The sequence below is a fragment of the Pelobates fuscus genome, chromosome 1, assembly GCF_036172605.1.
Source record: "Pelobates fuscus isolate aPelFus1 chromosome 1, aPelFus1.pri, whole genome shotgun sequence".
In the NCBI taxonomy this organism is placed as follows: domain Eukaryota; kingdom Metazoa; phylum Chordata; class Amphibia; order Anura; family Pelobatidae; genus Pelobates; species Pelobates fuscus.
In genome coordinates this window covers 19,599,889-19,619,919 of record NC_086317.1, presented here as the reverse complement: position 1 = coordinate 19,619,919, position 20,031 = coordinate 19,599,889, and the positions used below count along the sequence as shown (strand labels likewise).

Sequence of the window (20,031 nt, the reverse complement as noted above, 5' to 3'; positions counted from 1 at the left end):
GGCCAGTGTTTGTGACTAAGTGGCTATTAAAAATGACTGGACATACCCCATTTGCAATACCTTGGGTTGTCTACTTTTGCAAAAGTATATTATTATTATATATATGCAACGTCATTCTAAGTGTATTTTAATACTAATATATATACTAATATTAATATTAAAATACATTACGTATGACGTTACATATATATAATATGTATATATATTATATATATAATATATATACATATATTATATATATAAAAATACTTTTAATTTATTTTACACAAGTTTAATGATTTTTTTTTTTTTACAGATCCCACCAGCAGGGGGACTGTCTGATATTTCAGACAGTCCCCCTGCTGGCAGAGCCACAGCCAGCTATAGGGGGCCATGTGGATCGCTCTTTGAGAGCGATCACATGGCCCCCGGGGGCCTCATTTGCCGTGGGGGGGCTGCCTGGGCTGTCAGGCAGCCCTCCAGAAGAGGATCGCGGCGGAGGTGAGTAGTTGCGATCTTCTGGGGACTTAAGCCGTTACGACATTCTATGGCGCCGCAACGGCTTTAAAGCCCTTTAATAGAACGGCGTTAAGGGGTTAAACCATGTTTATTTGGCCCGTGCTAGCCTTTGAGTTTGACATGCTTGTGCTAGGGAGTGGGGTAAAGTGATACAGAAGGTAAGGAGAGTATTAGAGAAGTAGATTGGTAGAATAGTATTTAATGAAGACTTAGTGTGGGTTTTTTTAGTGACAGTTGCAGGTAAGGAATCATTTGGGAGCTGTTAACAGTTTAATTGATACACTTTTTTGAAGAAGCGAGTTTTTAATGATTTTTTGAAGGAGTGGAGACTGGGTGAGCGTCTAACAGAGGAGGGAAGGGAGTTCCACAGGATCTACCCCATCCTCAATGTTGCTAAGAGTCTTCTAAGGTTATTGTTTGGAATACAAAGTTTCCAGTTTGTTGCTCTGAGAAACTAGGTTAATATATCTGCTTTGCGAGCGACCAGGCAGCAGGTGTGAAAGAGTTAATGATTGCACAGTATTCAAGTCTAACTGTAGTGGCCGCCTCTGGTATCTGAGAGCCAGATGGGCCACAATGAGACGCCCCGCTCTCTGTTTATGGAATATAAAGAAATTGAGAGTGGCCCTCTGGGTGTCTTTCTATTATGTCTTAGCCTGTAATCTGTTTTCCTCTCCCAGATATTCCAGGCTTTACTGGTCTCATGCTCTTGTAATGAACAATTCTAAAATTATAACAAAGAACCCAGTCCCTTGGAAGGAAAAAGATTCATTTTTTATTTTATGATTGAAAACATAATAGCTACATTATTGCTGCGTCGGAACGAGAGTGCTCTAAAGCAACATCGCGTCCTGCTGGCTGGCACTTCGCTGATGAAAAGATTCATTGACAAAGAGTCCGCTTGCAGAGTTTCTGGAAAGTTCTGCAGCTCGCTTGGTTTGATCTTTCTGGCTGTTAATTGCTTGTTTGTCATAAGCTCATCAACGCTCAAACTACGGGAAAATAAAGCGTAACTTTTTCTTTTTCCTTTATGGTCGGTGCCGCACCTCCTTTCAGAGAGGAGGGTGATCCCCAAATCCACCTCACAGTAAGAAATAAACCATGAAATCCTATTGATTACAAAAAACAGGTTGTTTTTTTGAGGCAGTTTATAGTTGGTCTACGAACCATTTATGACATTTATAGCTAGCAGACTCATTTTTAATGATAATAGTATTTGGTATTGTGAGCAGTGCAACATAATTAGTGCAATACTTCAAACTGATACAAACTTCAGGTTGTACATTTTTATTTATTTGATTTGTTAACTTGACATTTGCATCCTATGATGGGATGTTTTGGAACAGTCTTGCCTTTAATGCAATTGTGATTATATGCCATGACTCCCAACACAGGCAGGGAGTAGAAACACATAGAAACGTAGACATAGAAACTTAGAATGTGACGGCAGATAAGAACCATTCGGCCCATCTAGTCTGCCCAATTTTCTAAATACTTTCATTAGTCGATGGCCTTATCTTATAGCTAGGATAGATAAGGCCAGGGACTAATGAAAGTATTTAGAATTGGGCGGACTAGATTGGCCGAATGGTTCTTACACACTTAGTCAGCCTTCGCTGTATGTTCTGTTTCCACCATCACACAATGCTCCATGCACAAATATGTGCTAGCATCGTGTTACTATGAAATACAAACTGTGCATCTTGTTGCTATGTAACCCAGCAAGCTGTGCATCTTGTTGCTATGTAACCCAGCAAGCTGTGCATCTTGTTGCTATGTAACCCAGCAAGCTGTGCATCTTGTTGCTATGTAAGCCATCAAGCTGTGCATCTTGTTGCTATGAAACCAAACAATCTGTGCATCTTGTTGCTATGAAACCCTCCAAGCTGTGCATCTTGTTGCTATGAAACCCAGCAAGCTGTGCATCTTGTTGCTCTGAAACCCAGCAAGCTGTGCATCGTGTTGCTTCTTTGAATTCCTGTCAATTTACACATTAGTGGATAACCCTGACATGGCATCATGGCGCCATGATAGAAATTACTTTGTTTTGTAAAATGCTGAGAATTGTGTAATGTGATGAGGCTCCTGGATGGAAGGATAATAAGAGAAGCAAATAGTTACTTGCTACAAGGTTAAAAGGAACATTTCCCCTCTCTATTGCAGGCTTTGTGAGTCCACTGCAGGTGATCATAGACAAGGAAAACATTCAGGTGTCCCGTGGTCAGTCAGCTGGACTTTTATGCTCGTTTACCACCAGTGCAGCCCTTACTAACCTCAACATCATTTGGACGGTCACCCCACTCTCCAATGCCAACCAACCCGAACAGGTAAGCTGTCCACCCTTTCTGCTGTGATATAACCTGAAATAAACCAAGCTGGTCTTTTCCATATTGATAGAAGGATAGGTCGACCCAGTCAGTATGGGGAAAGTAAGTCAGAAATATAGATTTATAAAACAGTTACAAAAAATGATTAGCCGTGACTCACTTGTTCCTGAGGTTTGTTAAGCTCAGATTCGCATAACTCCCAACATTTCATATGAACAAAGAGGGACACTTCAGTGACAATATGGAGGTCCTAGGAAAGAGGGACATTAGGATAGAAAAGATTTGGCTCCAAAATAGGGACTTGGAAGTTAACAAATTATATTAACTTTAAATTAATATATAACAAAATTGATAAAAGGAATGGAGCATTTTAGTTATGAAGAAAGGTTAAAAAAATTTAAATCTCTTCAGTTTGGAAAAACGGCGCCTTAGAGGGGATATGATAACATTATACAAATATATTCGGGGCCAGTACAAACCATTATCTGGAAATCTATTCATAAACAGGGCTATACATAGGACCAGGGGCGTATTAGCCGCGAGGCAAACAAGGCATTTGCCTTGGGCGGGTTTTTTCCAGGGGGCGGCAAAAAAAGCCGCCCCCCAAATGCCCAAGGCAAATGTCTTGTTAGCCTTGCGGCTAACAGACATGCTGGGCTGCTGGGTGGTCGGGCGGCGCTGGTGGGCGGCAGGCTGACGAGGGAGCCCTTCTTCTGAGCTGTCTGCTCAGCTCCCTCGCGCGCCGCACAGTGAGACTGGGAGCCGGAATATGACGTCATATTCCGGCTCCGCCTCCCAGCCCCACTGTGCGGTGCGCGAGGGAGCTGAGCAGACAGCTCAGAGGAAGTGCTCCCTCGCCAGCCTGCCGCCCACCAGCGCCGCCCAGCAGCCACTGGACCACCAGGGAAAAAAGATGACCCCCCCCCAGCATTCCCAAAGGTAAGGAGGCTGGGGGGGGGTTAAAGTAAAAAAAAAAAAAGTGTTAATGTGAGTGAGTGAGTGTGAGTGTTTGTTAGTGAGTGTGTGTGTGTCTGTTAGTGAGTGTGAGTGTGTGTGTGTGTCTGTTAGTGTGAGTGTGTGTGTGTATCTGTTAGTGAGTGTGAGTGTGTGTGTCTGTTAGTGAGTGAGTGTGAGTGTTTGTTAGTGAGTGTGAGTGTGTGTGTGTTAGTGAGTGTGAGTGTGTGTGTCTGTTAGTGTGAGTGTGTGTGTCTGTTAGTGAGTGTGAGTGTGTGTGTGTCTGTTAGTGAGTGTGAGTGTGTGTCTGTTAGTGTGAGTGTGTGTGTCTGTTAGTGAGTGAGTGTGTCTCTGTTAGTGAGTGTGCGTGTGTGTCTGTTAGTGAGTGTGAGTGTGTGTCTGTTAGTGTGAGTGTGTGTGCCTGTTAGTGAGTGAGTGTGTGTCTGTTAGTGAGTGTGTGTGTGTGTGTGTGTCTGTTAGTGACTGTGTGTGTCTGATAGTGAGTGTGTGTCTGATAGTGAGTGTGTGTCTGTTAGTGAGTGTGTGTGTGTCTGTTAGTGAGTGTGTGTGTGTGTGTGTATGTTAGTGAGTGTGTGTGTGACTGTTAGTGTGTGTGTGCCTGTTAGTGTGTGTGTGTCTGTTAGTGAGTGTGTGTCTGTTAGTGAGTGTGTGTGTCTGTTAGTGAGTGTGAGTGTGTGTGTGTCTGTTAGTGTAAGTGTGTGTGTCTGTTAGTGAGTGTGTGTCTGTTAGTGTAAGTGTGTGTGTCTGTTAGTGAGTGAGTGTGTGTCTGTTAGTGAGTGTATGTGTGTGTGTCTGTTAGTGAGTGTGTGTGTGTGTGTCTGTTAGTGAGTGTGAGTGTGTGTGTCTGATAGTGAGTGTGTGTCTGTTAGTGAGTGTGTGTGTGTCTGTTAGTGAGTGTGTGTGTGTATGTTAGTGAGTGTGAGTGTGTGTGTGTGCCTGTTAGTGTGTGTGTGCCTGTTAGTGTGTGTGTGTGTCTGTTAGTGAGTGTGTGTCTGTTAGTGAGTGTGTGTGTGTGTCTGTTAGTGAGTGTGAGTGTGTGTGTGTGTGTCTGTTAGTGAGTGTGTGTCTGTTAGTGTAATTGTGTGTGTGTCTGTTAGTGAGTGAGTGTGTGTCTGTTAGTGAGTGTATGTGTGTGTGTCTGTTAGTGAGTGTGTGTGTGTCTGCTAGTGAGTGTGAGTGTGTGTGTGTGTGTGTCTGTTAGTATGTGTGTGTGTGTTAGTGTGTGTGTCTGTTAGTGTGTGTGTCTGTCTGTTAGTGTGTGTGTGTCTGTTAGTGTGTTTGCCTGTGAGTGTGTGTGTGTCTGAGTGTGTGTGTGTGTGTGTGTGTATGTATGTTAGTGAGTGTGTGTGTCTGCTAGTTTGTGTCTGCTAGTGACTGAGTGTGTGTCTGTTAGTGTGTGTCTGTTAGTGTGTGTCTGTTAGTGAGTGTGTTTGTCTGTTACTGAGTGTGAGTGTGTCTGTTAGTGTGTGTGTTTCTGTTAGCGGGTGTGTGTTTCTGTTAGCTAGTGTATGCGTATCTGTCAATGAATGTGTGTGTATTTAGAATGTGGGGCGGGGTAAAGGTTGGGTGGGGGTGGCATGTGGGGGGGGGGGGACGCCTGAGTTTTGTCCTGCCTAGGGCAGCACAAAACCAGGATACACCACTGCATAGGACACGAGGTCACACATTTAGGCTTGAAGAGGAGATTTCATCTAAGGCAAAGAAAAGGTTTTTTTTACAGTAAGAGCAATAAGGATATGGAATTCATTGCCGGAAGAGGTGGTTTTGTCAGAGTCTATACAGATGTTTAAATTGCAATTGGATAAATACTTGCAAAAACATAACATACAGGGATATAATTTCTAATCAGTGGGGTAATAGCTGCTTGATCCAAGGAGACATCTGACTGCTATTTTGGGGTCAAGAAGGAATTTTTTCCTAGTTTGTTGCAAAATTGGAAGCGCTTCAGACTGGGTTTTTTGCCTTCTTTTGGATCAACAGCAAAAGCATATGTGAGGAAGGCAGAACTTGATGGACGCAAGTCTCTTTTCAGCTACGTAACTATGTAACTATGTAACTAAATTTCAATATGTAGATACAAGGCCAAACACATAGTGTCACTTTTCTGTATGTATCAATTCTAGACTTCGTATACAGTCTATATATAGTTTCTGTAGACTGTTTTAATAAACTAGTGCTTCTTCACGAAGGGATTTCGTATACCTTCCAACATAATGTGCTATGAAGCGGTATGAAAGTGAGCGGGCCTGTGACATGATTACATCACTGGCTCTGCCCAAAAAGCAGAAAAGGGGCGGTCCATCCGAGAATTGACAGGTCAGTCTGACCTTCCAGTCAATCAAGTAGGCCAGTCCACAAAGAGCAGACCATGAAGGAAGTTCAGTTCCAATGCGCTCTGCAGGTTCCTAAAACCTTGAGCATAGCGTAAGCATGTCTAAGGATGCACTTACACTATGTTTGTACGAAAAACAAGACACCAGGGAAAAAAGTCAGGACAGGCCCTGAAAATCGTGACTCTCTCAATGAAATCGAGATGGTTGGGAGATGGTTTAGTCATTAAGCTGGGATTTGTTCAGAACTGTAAATTTCAGTTCAGAATACCTGGAAGAAATAAAAGTCTAACACGGTTATTTTAATGTAAAATTTAATGTAAAATATGTATTTCCTTTGTCTATGATCCAATAAAGCTGGATACAAGTATTTTTTCTTTTTTTTACCTCTTTTTGATACATTTTTGACCAGTGAATATGTTTGGTTATATATTGATGTTAACACAATGTCTCCCTGTCAGTATCTGTCCAGTGTCCACGAGAAAAAAACAATCACTTTATGCCCATGTAACGGAAAAGTGAAAATACAGCACTTATCTTAATAGATAGTGGTAACAGCTTCCTCCAGGGATATCCCACCAGTAATCCCTTAAATACTGTGTATATATACAAAATGAGGATACAGCTGCGGATCTACAAACAAGATATAAAACAGAATAATAATGTAACACTGTTTGGTGAAATATAAATGCGCGGTGTAGAGTATAACTCACAAGATAGATGAATAAATATCGCCCAAGGGTGCGTCCCCTGATGTAGATGGGGGGTAAAGTCACTGCTCCTATTCCAAGGATGACAAAGTGAGACTCAGGATGTAGAGTAGAAAAATGTATTCTTTATTTAAAAAGATTAAAAAAATATATAAGCTATTAGGGTACCAGGTCCTACGCGTTTTGTCCAGAAGAGGACTTCCTCAGGGACCTCCTGGTATTCAAGTATATAACAGCAGTAAAACATTTACAAATAAGCAATATATTCCCTCCCCCCGAGTCCATTCTTTTATATGGATGGTTGGTCTTCCTCATTGGTGCTTCCTTGGGCGTTGTTTCCTTGTTCCAGCTGTAAATGATAAAATTTTCCGGGTCTCGCCGTTTTCGTGACGTCACTTCCGGTTTTCGGCATTTGCAGAACGTCACTTCTGGTTCGGCGGTTCATTCAAATGATCTATGATGATGTTTGCTTTCCACTGTGGGGATATGTACGTTCCACCTGTGGCTTCACATAACAAATAGGTTACTAATAGGAGCCCTTAAGGCTAAAAAAGAGAAGGAAGTCAAAACGAAAGATAAACACAAAACGGAACAACAATGATTAAAATCAAATATCTCTTAAGGGAAAAAAAGTGATGACAGTGATGGCCACTGTAGAATTTCCCAGGACTTCTTCTGCAACCAAGACTTGGTGGAAATTGAGGTATCTTGGGGTATCATTGTCTTGTTGGAAGGTCCAATGATGCCCAAGCTTCAGCTTCCTTACAGACGGCATGACATTTTCTCCTAGGATTTCCTCATACTTCAATGAATCCATTTTGCCTTCCACACGCTGTAAGTTTCCAGTGCCAGAGGATGCAAATCAACCCCAGAGCATCACCGAGCCACCACCATGCTTAAAGGGACACTCCAGCCACCCAGACTACTTCTGCCCATTGGAGTTGTCTGGGTGCAAACTCCCATCACCCTTAACCCTGCAAGTGTAATTATTGCAGTTTTTATAAACTGCAGTAATTACCATGCAGGGTTAAGTCCTCCTCTAGTGGCTATCTATCAGACAGCCACTAGAGGGACTTCTGGGTTCTTAAAACCCGAAAATTGTTTTAAACAACGCTGGACGTCCTCACGCTATGCATGAGAACCTACAGTGTTGCCGGAATCCCCATAGGAAAGCATTGAATAATGCTTTCCTATGGGGAGGTCTAATGCGCACGAGCGGTCATTGCCGTGCATGCGCATTAGGTCTCCCCCACCAGCTGCCGTCGGCGGAAGAGGAGTGCGGGCGGAGCCTGACCCAGCGCCGAGGGACATCGGCGCTGGATTAAGGTAAGTCACTGAAGAGATTTTAACTCCTTTAGCAACATGGGAAGGGGGGTTGGGAGGGAGAGGGGCATATGTTCAGATATGTTTTCCTGGCACTGGAGAATCCCTTTAACTGTAGACAGAGTGTTCTTTTCAGCATATGCTTAATTTTTCTTTCACCAGACATACCGCTGTTCCATCGAGCCAAAACGTTTTGTTTCATTGCTCCACTAACAGAATCCAAAAACTTGTGACTTATTTATGTGGTTTTGAGCATATAGGAGCCGACTTCTCCTGTGCCTTTTTGTCAGTAGTTTTGTACGTCTTGGAGTTCTAGCATGGAAGCCTTCTGCGTTTAGTATGCCCCTTTACTGTGCTCACTGAAACATCAGTGCCTTTTGCCACCAAGTCTTGCTGCAGGTCTTTTGTAAACTGGACATGTCATTGTATATAAAATCCCATTGCATGTTTACATTTTTTTTTTTTATAAATTCCATGCGATATCTTCGAGATAAGTGAGACTTGCCTGTTAGCATGCTCTGACTGAAATTGCAGTCTGTACAATGATCCAAGCACCGTTTTTTAAACTGAAACCCATAGGTAAGTCCACCTGATGCCCATAGGTAGGTACCGAGTCGACCTTGTAAGTTACTAGCCATTGGGTAGCAATAGCTGCCCAGTTACCTGTCTTTCATCACAGCTCACTTATTGGACATGCCCCTACTCGCAGCACGGCCAAACTGGTACTAGCCAAATGATCCAATTCTCAGGATGAACCACAGGAACGGAACCAAGCAGTCCTGGCACTGGAAGAAGGCTGTAGGAGATAGCTGGAACGCATATGCTGTTTACTTTCTTATATACCTGTTCTTATATTGTATATTTTATATAGTACTCTTAGGGTTACTTCATAGATGGTGCTTCATTTTGGTTTTTACCTCTAACACCATTCTCATAGTACCCATTTACTATTATGTTTAAATAAATATTTTCCCTGGACTGCTTGGTTCTGTTCCTGTGGTTCATCCTGAGAATTGGATCGTTTGGCCAGTATTGGCACCCCATTGGGCATATTGTACAGAGCCTGAGATGGCTCTGGATCATGTGAGTGAGATTCCATTCCATCATATTATCAACATTATTTTTACAGGTCACACTACTACTGGTTCTGTCTTTCCATTTATAGGTTTTCCAAATCATATGTCTGATATCAAGACTACTCCATTTGCTGGTATTATTACCATTTAAAAAAAAGAAAATCATTTCAACTTCATATGTAGTGGGTCACAACTAGTATATCTACTATATTCTGATTTGTACCATACTAACTTGCCCAAATGATCCAATGTAGGGGTATTCTGAGCCACAGGCCAGCTCAAAACCTACCATACCAACTTGATTGAATGAGCAAATGTAGGGGTATACCGAGATACCTCTACACCACCAGGTTCTGAGCCACAGGTCAGCTCGAAACCTACCATACCAACTTTTAAATCACATACCAACTTTTAAAACCACATCATTCATTTAATCCCTAATAACAACCCATTCTACCCCCCAATGTTCCTATCCAGTCCCCCACCACAGCTCAGACCTTGACCCATTAAGATATCTGAGCACTGCCACCCCAATATACAATGTCCTGGCCAAACGGTGGAGACCAACATCCAAAAGCTGCACCCCATCCATGCAAAATAACCTGGCAACATTGATTCCAGCCCGAGGTGCTTAATCACCCGCTATCAATTTATTGACCTTAAGCATGCCTCCAGTGAAACCGGGGAACCATTTCCAACCAAATAACCACTACCCCTTCCGCTAACTCCCGCAATTGGTCCACATCCCTTTTCATTTGTTTAACCAACTCCAGCTTTTGCACCTGCTCCAGGTCAGTACCTTCTGCATGAAATAAAACTAAATCTGGGGACCCCTACCTCATCCAACTTGCTAAACATCTACCTACACACCTCTCTCCACCCAAAACCACAAAACAGGAACACACCAATGTAACCTGGTCCACCGGAAAGCCTAGCTGCTAATTTTGGAACCCAACTGCAGCTCTCTTCTGTGCCCAGTGTACATACGAATGGGCCACCAACAATGCAACAAACCCTAAGGAAGCAGACACAAAAGCTCAAGTAAATAACAATTCTTCATACTGCAAATGTTTATTTTATTTATTCCCCCCCCCCCAAAAAAAAGTTTTTTCATTTTTTAATTTTATTTATTTATTTTTTTGTACGTCCATGTCCATGCACTACCGGCATCGATGAAGCAAACAGGTGATTAAACGCAAGAACAACCAACATATTGTGAGGGAAGAATATAACTTTTCTATGCCTCAACTGCTCAACCCACAATGAAAGTGCCACCACCAGTGGAAACAACCTGAAGAATGCTAGATTGCAGACAAGTGTGCTTATTTTCAACTCTGCAGACCTCTACACACCACTGACCTTCAAAATAGGTCCCAAAGCCCATGCTCCCTGAAGCCTTAATAAAGAGCTCAAGGAGAAACCACCACTTTTCTGAAAACACTGCCCCGATAAAGAAATGTTTTTCCCATACTTCCACCTCGGCCTCCTTAGCAGCAGGGACCCTGAATAAAGTGATGAGCCAAATCTTTCCCACAAGTCGCCTTAGCCAAAAACTTGTTAAAAACTTGCCCCATCGGGATAACCCAAAGTTAAGATTACCAATCAAATATTGGAGTTACCTCAATGTCACCTTCCTGGCCTATTTTACCTCTGCCACAACCTGCTGTAATGCAATCACTTTGTCCACAGGAAGCCTATACCCGTCCCTCTCTGAGTCCATCTCCAACCCTAGGAAGTAAGACATGTAGCTGGGCCCTCCGTTTTGTCAGCCGCCAATATTACACTGAACAATTGGGCTACCCATTCCAGTGTTCTCATCAAGTATAGGTAAGAATTTGAATCAGAAGGGCCAATACAAAAGTAATCATCCAGGTAGTGAACAATAAATCTCTAACTACCCCTTCCACAAAAGTGCTAAACATTTTCAAGTAAGCACATAAGATGAAACAACCCATCAAAAGACACAAAACCACAAAGAACTTGCCTTTTAAAAAGCATCATAATACCGGTAAGTTACGGCAGTAAGGATGTATGGGCAAAAGCTGTCTCTATAGCTGCCTCAGCCAACAGAGCGTTTTTGCCAGATCTCTTAACCAACTCGACCTGGTCAAATGTTGTGTAAGAGACTAAGCATAGCTCCCTATCCATATCTTTATTGACTAATGATGACCCTTTAGGAGGAGACAGATAGTGGATAAGTCTGCATTTTCTAGTTACCACCCCTAATAAAATTCTGAGATTTTCCAACAGGAACAGTCTGTTCCTACCGACACTGTCCCTTCCTTAGCTAGGGTAAGTAACTTGCCATCACGTTCCCAAGTGCGACCCCTGCGGCCCACCTGCCTGAGTGGAGGATCTTGCTTCCCTGTATGGAGTGCGGCCCCCTAGGACCCACTCTGTCCTCTGCCATTGTTCCCAACCCCTCCCAAGCTGCTGGTACATGTCTATAACTCCTGCTGCCAGAGGACTCCTGTTCCAGTTCCTTGCCATGATGATCACTGGATCTGCTAGGTTCTGATCGGACACCTTTCCTGTCAGTCTTAAGCCTCCTGTGGTTCTGAACAGCACCCGTGATGTCCTGGGCCCTGCTGTAATGCTTTTGCTGGCTAGGACCCTTAGGCCTGCACTGTCTGCCATAAAACCTCTCAGCTCTGCTGTCATCAGTGATTTCAGCTGCTCCTGATCCCAGTCAGCTCCGTTCTCATGGGTTGCTCTCTTGATTCCCTCCAGTATGGCTGTAAACACATGCCCCTTGATGAACCTGAAAGAGAAAAAAAGAATTCTCCCAGGCCTGAAGCCACACCAGCAGTCCTGGCAACCACAACAAGGTCTGTGAGAAAGCATTAGAATGGGAACATTTTAAGATGGCTGCCATATACAGGGAGTGCAGAATTATTAGGCAAGTTGTATTTTTGAGGATTAATTTTATTATTGAACAACAACCATGTTCTCAATGAACCCAAAAAACTAATTAATATCAAAGCTGAATATTTTTGGAAGTAGTTTTTAGTTTGTTTTTAGTTTTAGCTATTTTAGGGGGATATCTGTGTGTGCAGGTGACTATTACTGTGCATAATTATTAGGCAACTTAACAAAAAACAAATATATACCCATTTCAATTATTTATTTATACCAGTGAAACCAATATAACATCTCAACATTCACAAATATACATTTCTGACATTCAAAAACAAAACAAAAACAAATCAGTGACCAATATAGCCACCTTTCTTTGCAAGGACACTCAAAAGCCTGCCATCCATGGATTCTGTCAGTGTTTTGATCTGTTCACCATCAACATTGCGTGCAGAAGCAACCACAGCCTCCCAGACACTGTTCAGAGAGGTGTACTGTTTTCCCTCCTTGTAAATCTCACATTTGATGATGGACCACAGGTTCTCAATGGGGTTCAGATCAGGTGAACAAGGAGGCCATGTCATTAGATTTTCTTCTTTTATACCCTTTCTTGCCAGCCACGCTGTGGAGTACTTGGACGCGTGTGATGGAGCATTGTCCTGCATGAAAATCATGTTTTTCTTGAAGGATGCAGACTTCTTCCTGTACCACTGATTGAAGAAGGTGTCTTCCAGAAACTGGCAGTAGGACTGGGAGTTGAGCTTGACTCCATCCTCAACCCGAAAAGGCCCCACAAGCTCATCTTTGATGATACCAGCCCAAACCAGTACTCCACCTCCACCTTGCTGGCGTCTGAGTCGGACTGGAGCTCTCTGCCCTTTACCAATCCAGCCACGGGCCCATCCATCTGGCCCATCAAGACTCACTCTAATTTCATCAGTCCATAAAACCTTAGAAAAATCAGTCTTGAGATATTTCTTGGCCCAGTCTTGACGTTTCAGCTTGTGTGTCTTGTTCAGTGGTGGTCGTCTTTCAGCCTTTCTTACCTTGGCCATGTCTCTGAGTATTGCACACCTTGTGCTTTTGGGCACTCCAGTGATGTTGCAGCTCTGAAATATGGCCAAACTGGTGGCAAGTGGCATCTTGGCAGCTGCACGCTTGACTTTTCTCAGTTCATGGGCAGTTATTTTGCGCCTTGGTTTCTCCACACGCTTCTTGCGACCCTGTTGACTATTTTGAATGAAACGCTTGATTGTTCGATGATCATGCTTCAGAAGCTTTGCAATTTTAAGAGTGCTGCATCCCTCTGCAAGATATCTCACTATTTTTGACTTTTCTGAGCCTGGCAAGTCCTTCTTTTGACCCATTTTGCCAAAGGAAAGGAAGTTGCCTAATAATTATGCACACCTGATATAGGGTGTTGATGTCATTAGACCACACCCCTTCTCATTACAGAGATGCACATCACCTAATATGCTTAATTGGTAGTAGGCTTTCGAGCCTATACAGCTTGGAGTAAGACAACATGCATAAAGAGGATGATGTGGTCAAAATACTCATTTGCCTAATAATTCTGCACTCCCTGTATATCTCAGCCTGCCCATCCCAGATAACTAGCCAATCCAAACACACTGACTCTGAATGCCCGCCTCTTAGCTCTGTCATGGCCTATACCAGATAACTAGCCTATCCAAACACACTAACTGTGAATGCCCGCCTCCTAGCTCTGTCATGGCCCATCCCGGATAACTAGCCAATCCAAACACACTAACTGTGAATGACCACCTCTTAGCTCTGTCGTGGCTCATCCCAGATAACTAGCCAATCCAAACACACCAACTCTGAATGCCCACCTCCTAGCTCTGTCATGGCCCATCCCAGATAACTAGCCAATCCAAACACACCAACTCTGAATGCCCACCTCCTAGCTCTGTCATGACCTATCCTAGATAACTAGCCAATCCAAACACACTAACTATGAATGCCCTCCTCCTAGCTCTGTCATGGCCCATCCCAGATTACTAGCCAATCTCAACACACTAATTCTGAATGCCCGCCTCCTAGCTCTGTCATGGCCCATCCCAGATAACTAGCCAATCCAAACACACTAACTCTGAATGACCACCTCCTAGCTCTGTCAAGGCCCATCCCAGATAACTAGCCAATCCAAACACACTAACTCTGAATGCCCGCCTCCTAGCTCTGTCATGACCCATCCCAGATAACTAGCCAATCCAAACACACTAACTGTGAATGCCCGCCTCCTAGCTCTGTCATGACCCATCCCAGATAACTAGCCAATCCAAACACACTAACTGTGAATGACCACCTCCTAGCTCTGTCATGGCCCATCCCAGATAACTAGCCAATCCAAACACACTAACTGTGAATGACCACCTCCTAGCTCTGTCAAGGCCCTATTCCACTAAGCTGTGCTGCTTCATGGGCTACATTCCCAACTCAGACTGTGCCCTGAGTTACTAGTAGGGTTAAGATGTAAAAGTGCAATGTAAATCCAACTGTATCACACAAGCGTTGTGACATGAGATAATGCATAATAATTTGATGTTCCCTTAAGCACTGACACAAATGAATGCATCCTGCAGGCCAACAGTCAATTGAATATATTCATTAAAGAAAAAAATATGTTGTAAAGAAATTGGTAGTTCTTATTGTAACACAGTGTAGTACAGTATGGAGTTGTAGAACCTGCCTATGTGCTCTGTCAAAAATATGAATCGTCTGGTTTTTATTGATGGTGAGTGACCTGATTGTCTCTCCAACTTTTGTTTATTGGGTTAAAGAGGTATTACATCTTTGGCATAGAAGGGGTTAAGGCAATGGATTAATACTTTTGGGGTAGAATGGTAAAATACATTGGCTTTGTAATAAGAAAATCCCAATTTTCCCAATTTTGTAAAGGCTAAAATGCTAATGGGAAGGTTGTATGCTAGATTCTAAGTGTCAGTGGAGCAATTCAATATTTATTGTGTTTGTGAGTAGTTGAGGTGAGGCGAGTTATGTTGGTTTGTTTATTTTACCATTCAGTATTTTTGGAAGAATGGACTGTAGATTTTTCATAGTGGTAACAATTCTTTATTTTGCCAAAAAGACACAGAAAGTACCAAACATAATATTCTACATGTTCTAGTTTTAAAACATAAAATCTACTTCTTAAAAAAATGTTTTAAAATTTTCATTCTTAAACAGTAAAGTACATGGTCTCTAGGGCTGTTGGCATCTCTCGGCATCTCCTTCAAAATGACCTGAAGGGTCTGTCCCCTCCATTCTACTTCCTACACCCTTGGTAAAATATGGAAAAGAGTGTGCTTCGAAATTCTTTTTAGGACCAATCAACAGGCCAGAATCTGCTGAAATCCCTGTATTAGCAGAGTTGCATTTGCCAATGACTTAATATCTTTCACTAAGACTTCCGCACACCGGTCAGGATTCCTTCAGAAAATAGCCAACTAGTGGGTCCTGAGTTCAGGATTGAAGAACTTGAGATGACCTAATCAAACCTGTGTTTTTTCCAGATCATTATTTACCAAGGCGGTCAAGTCTTTACAAATGCCGCACAGTTTCACGGACGAGTTGGCTTCATGCAAACCATGCCAAGTACCAATGCTTCCATTTATATTAATAATACTCAGCTATCCGACACTGGGACATATCAATGCATGGTCAACAATCTTCCAGATCGAGCCATTCGGAATATCGGAGTTGTTGGATTTACTGTTTTAGGTGAGCGGTTTATACCAATAATGGAATAACTGTTAAATAAATGTTAACTGATGCTGTAGATATGCTGGAATGTTGGAGCCTGTTCTCTACAGATGTGCAGCGTTCCTAAGTATTAGTAATTTCAGTGGACAGTCCAATACTTTATAATATGCTATAATATTTCATACCTGTACATACTTTATAATACACTTTCGCATTCAGGACTTTTAATTCATATGAAATCTATTTGATGTGATTGTTATACAATTTCCTTTCTTAATTATTTAATTCCTAGATTGCTTAAGGGGAATTTGGCACAAAATACACAGGGGAAATTTAAATTTTTTGTTGTTTTTTTTTTCCGGTATGTTTTGTATTGAACACGCCACGTTGTGAAAAGTTGGCTCTAAAAAGATTTGCAAACGTTTTCTTTCTTTATTCTTTGCGAATAATCATGAACGTTGTTTGCATAATAATAATAAAACCGTACTCCTTACAAAGTACTTGTTGGGCCGGATATGTTAAATACAAAAATGCACTTTCATTAAATATATTAGCATTTTATATTACTTTGGCAGTTTTACAATTATTTATAGCTTGTTTACAACTACACTAAATGTTCCTGCACATGAATGAACCGCCATCATTATCATGCACCGAATAAAAAAGTTTGAAAACATCTCTAGTGTGAGCTCATTAAAATGCAGTATATTAGTACAACCAGAATATTGTACATTAAATATAAATAATTGGTAGACATTCCATAATCTGGAATTGTGGGGAACTGAAAAGGAAAATTCAAAATCTATACCAAACATAGAAAATTCACCAACTTTTTTGAAATGTATTTTACTATGTTCCAGGTAAGCTATTTATGTTGGAACATTAAAATCGCCTTGTCGTTTATTCGCAATTAATGGTTTAGTAAATACTCCGATTCCCACAAAGAAACATCACACGATGCCATGCTTGCTGTACTTTGTAAGAATGTCTGTCTAATTATGGCCGTACATAGTTTTGCACATAACAGTGCATTTTAGTATTGAATTATCCAACTCAAACAAATCTTGTGGCCTCATTAAATCCCTTTGATTCTTTGATATCATTATTCGTAATCAGTAGGTTCATATTTTAGTGAAGTTTATATTTACATTTGACAGTTCTGATAATTACCTTGAGTTTATATTTTTTGGATAAAAATGTAAAATTATTTAATGTTTTTGGATAAACTATTTAAATTATATTTCTCCAAACTATTAAAATTTGAAAATATACATAACATATATATAAAAAAATATATACAAATATTTTCCCAAACATTAAATCATTTAAAAATGTTATCTAAAATAATTAAATCATTTGAAAAGCTAATCTAAAAATGTTAAATCACATCCCATATTGGGTGCCTATGTTCACAGCGTTAATGTGTACCCCGGCCAATCAGCAATTCTGAATGCAAGGTCATTTATTTGGGGTTTTTAAAGTTTTCCAGAGATAAGGCACCAATTGAGGATTAGGTATTAGATTGCCGCCTAGTGGTCTAATGTGAAACTACATATTAACAACTGCTGGATACCACATTTTTAAAGTCATAAAAGTAGATACAGTACGAATTGAGCGCCTTTACACCTGGTTAGACCACTTCACAACATAACAAATTCAACTCAAGGATTTAGTGCAATTAAAAAGATACTAAAGGCTGTAAATTATACAATATTTGAATGCATCTGATCGATAATGCATAAAAATAAGCACAAACCAATAAATAAAAAAAAACAAACCTGAAGTTCTGGAATTTATCGTAAAACTTTAGACTTTGCAACTTCTGCTGTGAGATCATTTAGGCCAGGAAGTGGCTCGGCCAATCATGAAGCCCCTTGATTTTTCATAACATTAATGAGTTTATCTCACAAAACTCTATTCACTAGAACTTAACAGGCACAGCAGGGTCTTCTGGGAATCGTAGCTTTAGGATCAGCTTTTCGCTATAGAATGCTAACAGACAAACTGCAATTCCCAGACAACTTTGCTGCATAGCTTATTGATATTGCATATAATTGGAACAATTCATATTTTTCTATTTTTTTTCAATAAACTTTAACTAAGCTTAGACATCAAACCTTTTCCCCATTTACCAGTTTTAGGGTTGGGACTTTGTGTTCCTAAGTGTTGGGGGGATCTGTCATATATTTCATTTGTGCTACCAACAGCTATGCGGCACATGGCCCAAATCTACTTACCGAGGTGTTTGAGATCTTAGTAAATAGTATTATAATGATCAGTGTAATTTGCATGCATTTGTGTTCATAGTGGTGTCTCTCTTAACAGTGCCTCCCTCTGACCCACTGTGCAACATACAAGGGTCCTTGGACATTGGAAGCGACATAACTCTGACTTGCAGTTCAGAGGAAGGGATTCCCAGGCCGACCTACATCTGGGAGAAGCTTGATAACACACCAATTCTACCCGCCACAGTAACACAAGGTAGGTCATGTAAGCTGTACCTTCCTCTAATGTAATGTAACCTGTAAAGCGCTAAGTACACCTGTTAGCGCTATTTAAATATAATATACATACACTGTATACCTACTGCACCTCACTCTACTGTAATGTAACCTGTAAAGTGCTGAGTACACCCGTTAGCGCTATTTAAATATAATATACATACACTGTATACCTACTGCACCTCCCTCTATTGTAATGTAACCTGTAAAGTGCTGAGTACACCTGTTAGCGCTATATAAATAAAATGTACATACACTGTATACCTACTATACCCTTCTGTACCTACCCCTACTGTAAAGTGCTTAGTACACCTGTTAGTGCTATATAAATAAAATATACATACACTGTATACCTACTGCACTTACTGTACTTCCCTCTACTGTAATGTAACCTGTAAAGTGCTGAGTACACCTGTTAGTGCTATATAAATAAAATATAAATACACTATATACCTACTGCACGTACTAAACCTCCCTCTACTGTAATGTAACCTGTGAAGTGCTGAGTACACATGTTAGTGCTATATAAATAAAAAAATACATACACTGTATACCTACTGCACTTACTGTATTCCCCTCTACTGCAATGTATACCTACTATACCCTTCTGTACTTCCCCCTACTGTAAAGTGCTGAGTACACCTGTTAGTGCTATATAAATAAAATATAAATACACTATATACCTACTGCACGTACTAAACCTCCCTCTACTGTAATGTAACCTGTGAAGTGCTGAGTACACATGTTAGTGCTATATAAATAAAAAATACATACACTGTATACCTACTGCACTTACTGTATTCCCCTCTACTGCAATGTAACCTGCAACGTGCTGAGTACACCTGTTAGTGCTATATAAATAAAATATACATACACTGTATACCTACTGCACTTACTGTACCTCCTTCTACTGTAATGTGACCTGTAAAGTGCTGAGTACACCTGTTAGCACTATATAAATAAAATATACATACACTGTATACCTACTGCACTTACTGTACCTCCTTCTACTGTAATGTGACCTGTAAAGTGCTGAGTACACCTGTTAGCACTATATAAATAAAATATACATACACTGTATACCTACTGTACTTACTGTACCTCTCTCTACTGTAATGTAACCTGTAAAGTGCTGAGTACACCTGTTAGTGCTATATAAATAAAATATACATACACTGTATACCTACTGTACTTACTGTACCTCCCTCTACTGTAATGTAACCTGTAAAGTGCTGAGTACACCTGTTAGCGCAATATAAATACTATATACATACACTGTATACCTACTGCACTTACTATACCTCCCTCTACTGTAATGTAACCTGTAAAGTGCTGAGTACACCTGTTAGTGCTATATAAATAAAATATACATACACTGTATACCTACTGTACTTAATGTGCCTCCCTCTACTGTAATGTAACCTGTAAAGTGCTGAGTACACCTGTTAGCGCTATATAAATAAAATGTACATACACTGTATACCTACTGCACTTACTGTACCTCCCTCTACTGCAATGTAACCTGTAAAGTGCTGAGTACACCTGTTAGCACTATATAAATAAAATATACAAACACTGTATACCTACTGCACTTACTGTACCTCCCTATACTGTAATGTAACCTGTAAAGTGCTGAGTACACTTGTTAGCGCTATATAAATAAAATATACATACACTGTATACCTATTGCACTTACTGTACCTCCCTCT

General features: G+C 41.0%; 1 protein-coding gene across 1 annotated transcript in view; it reads left to right on the top strand.

The window, feature by feature from the left end:
• IGSF11 (immunoglobulin superfamily member 11) overlaps positions 1-20,031 on the top strand; it is a 305,220-nt gene that overhangs the window by 275,104 nt on the left and 10,085 nt on the right. The window contains exons 4-6 of the mRNA XM_063446461.1: positions 2,662-2,825; positions 15,632-15,839; positions 18,147-18,302. Of these exons, the coding sequence (XP_063302531.1) occupies positions 2,662-2,825; positions 15,632-15,839; positions 18,147-18,302 (528 nt within the window). The remainder of the gene's footprint in view (positions 1-2,661; positions 2,826-15,631; positions 15,840-18,146; positions 18,303-20,031) is intronic.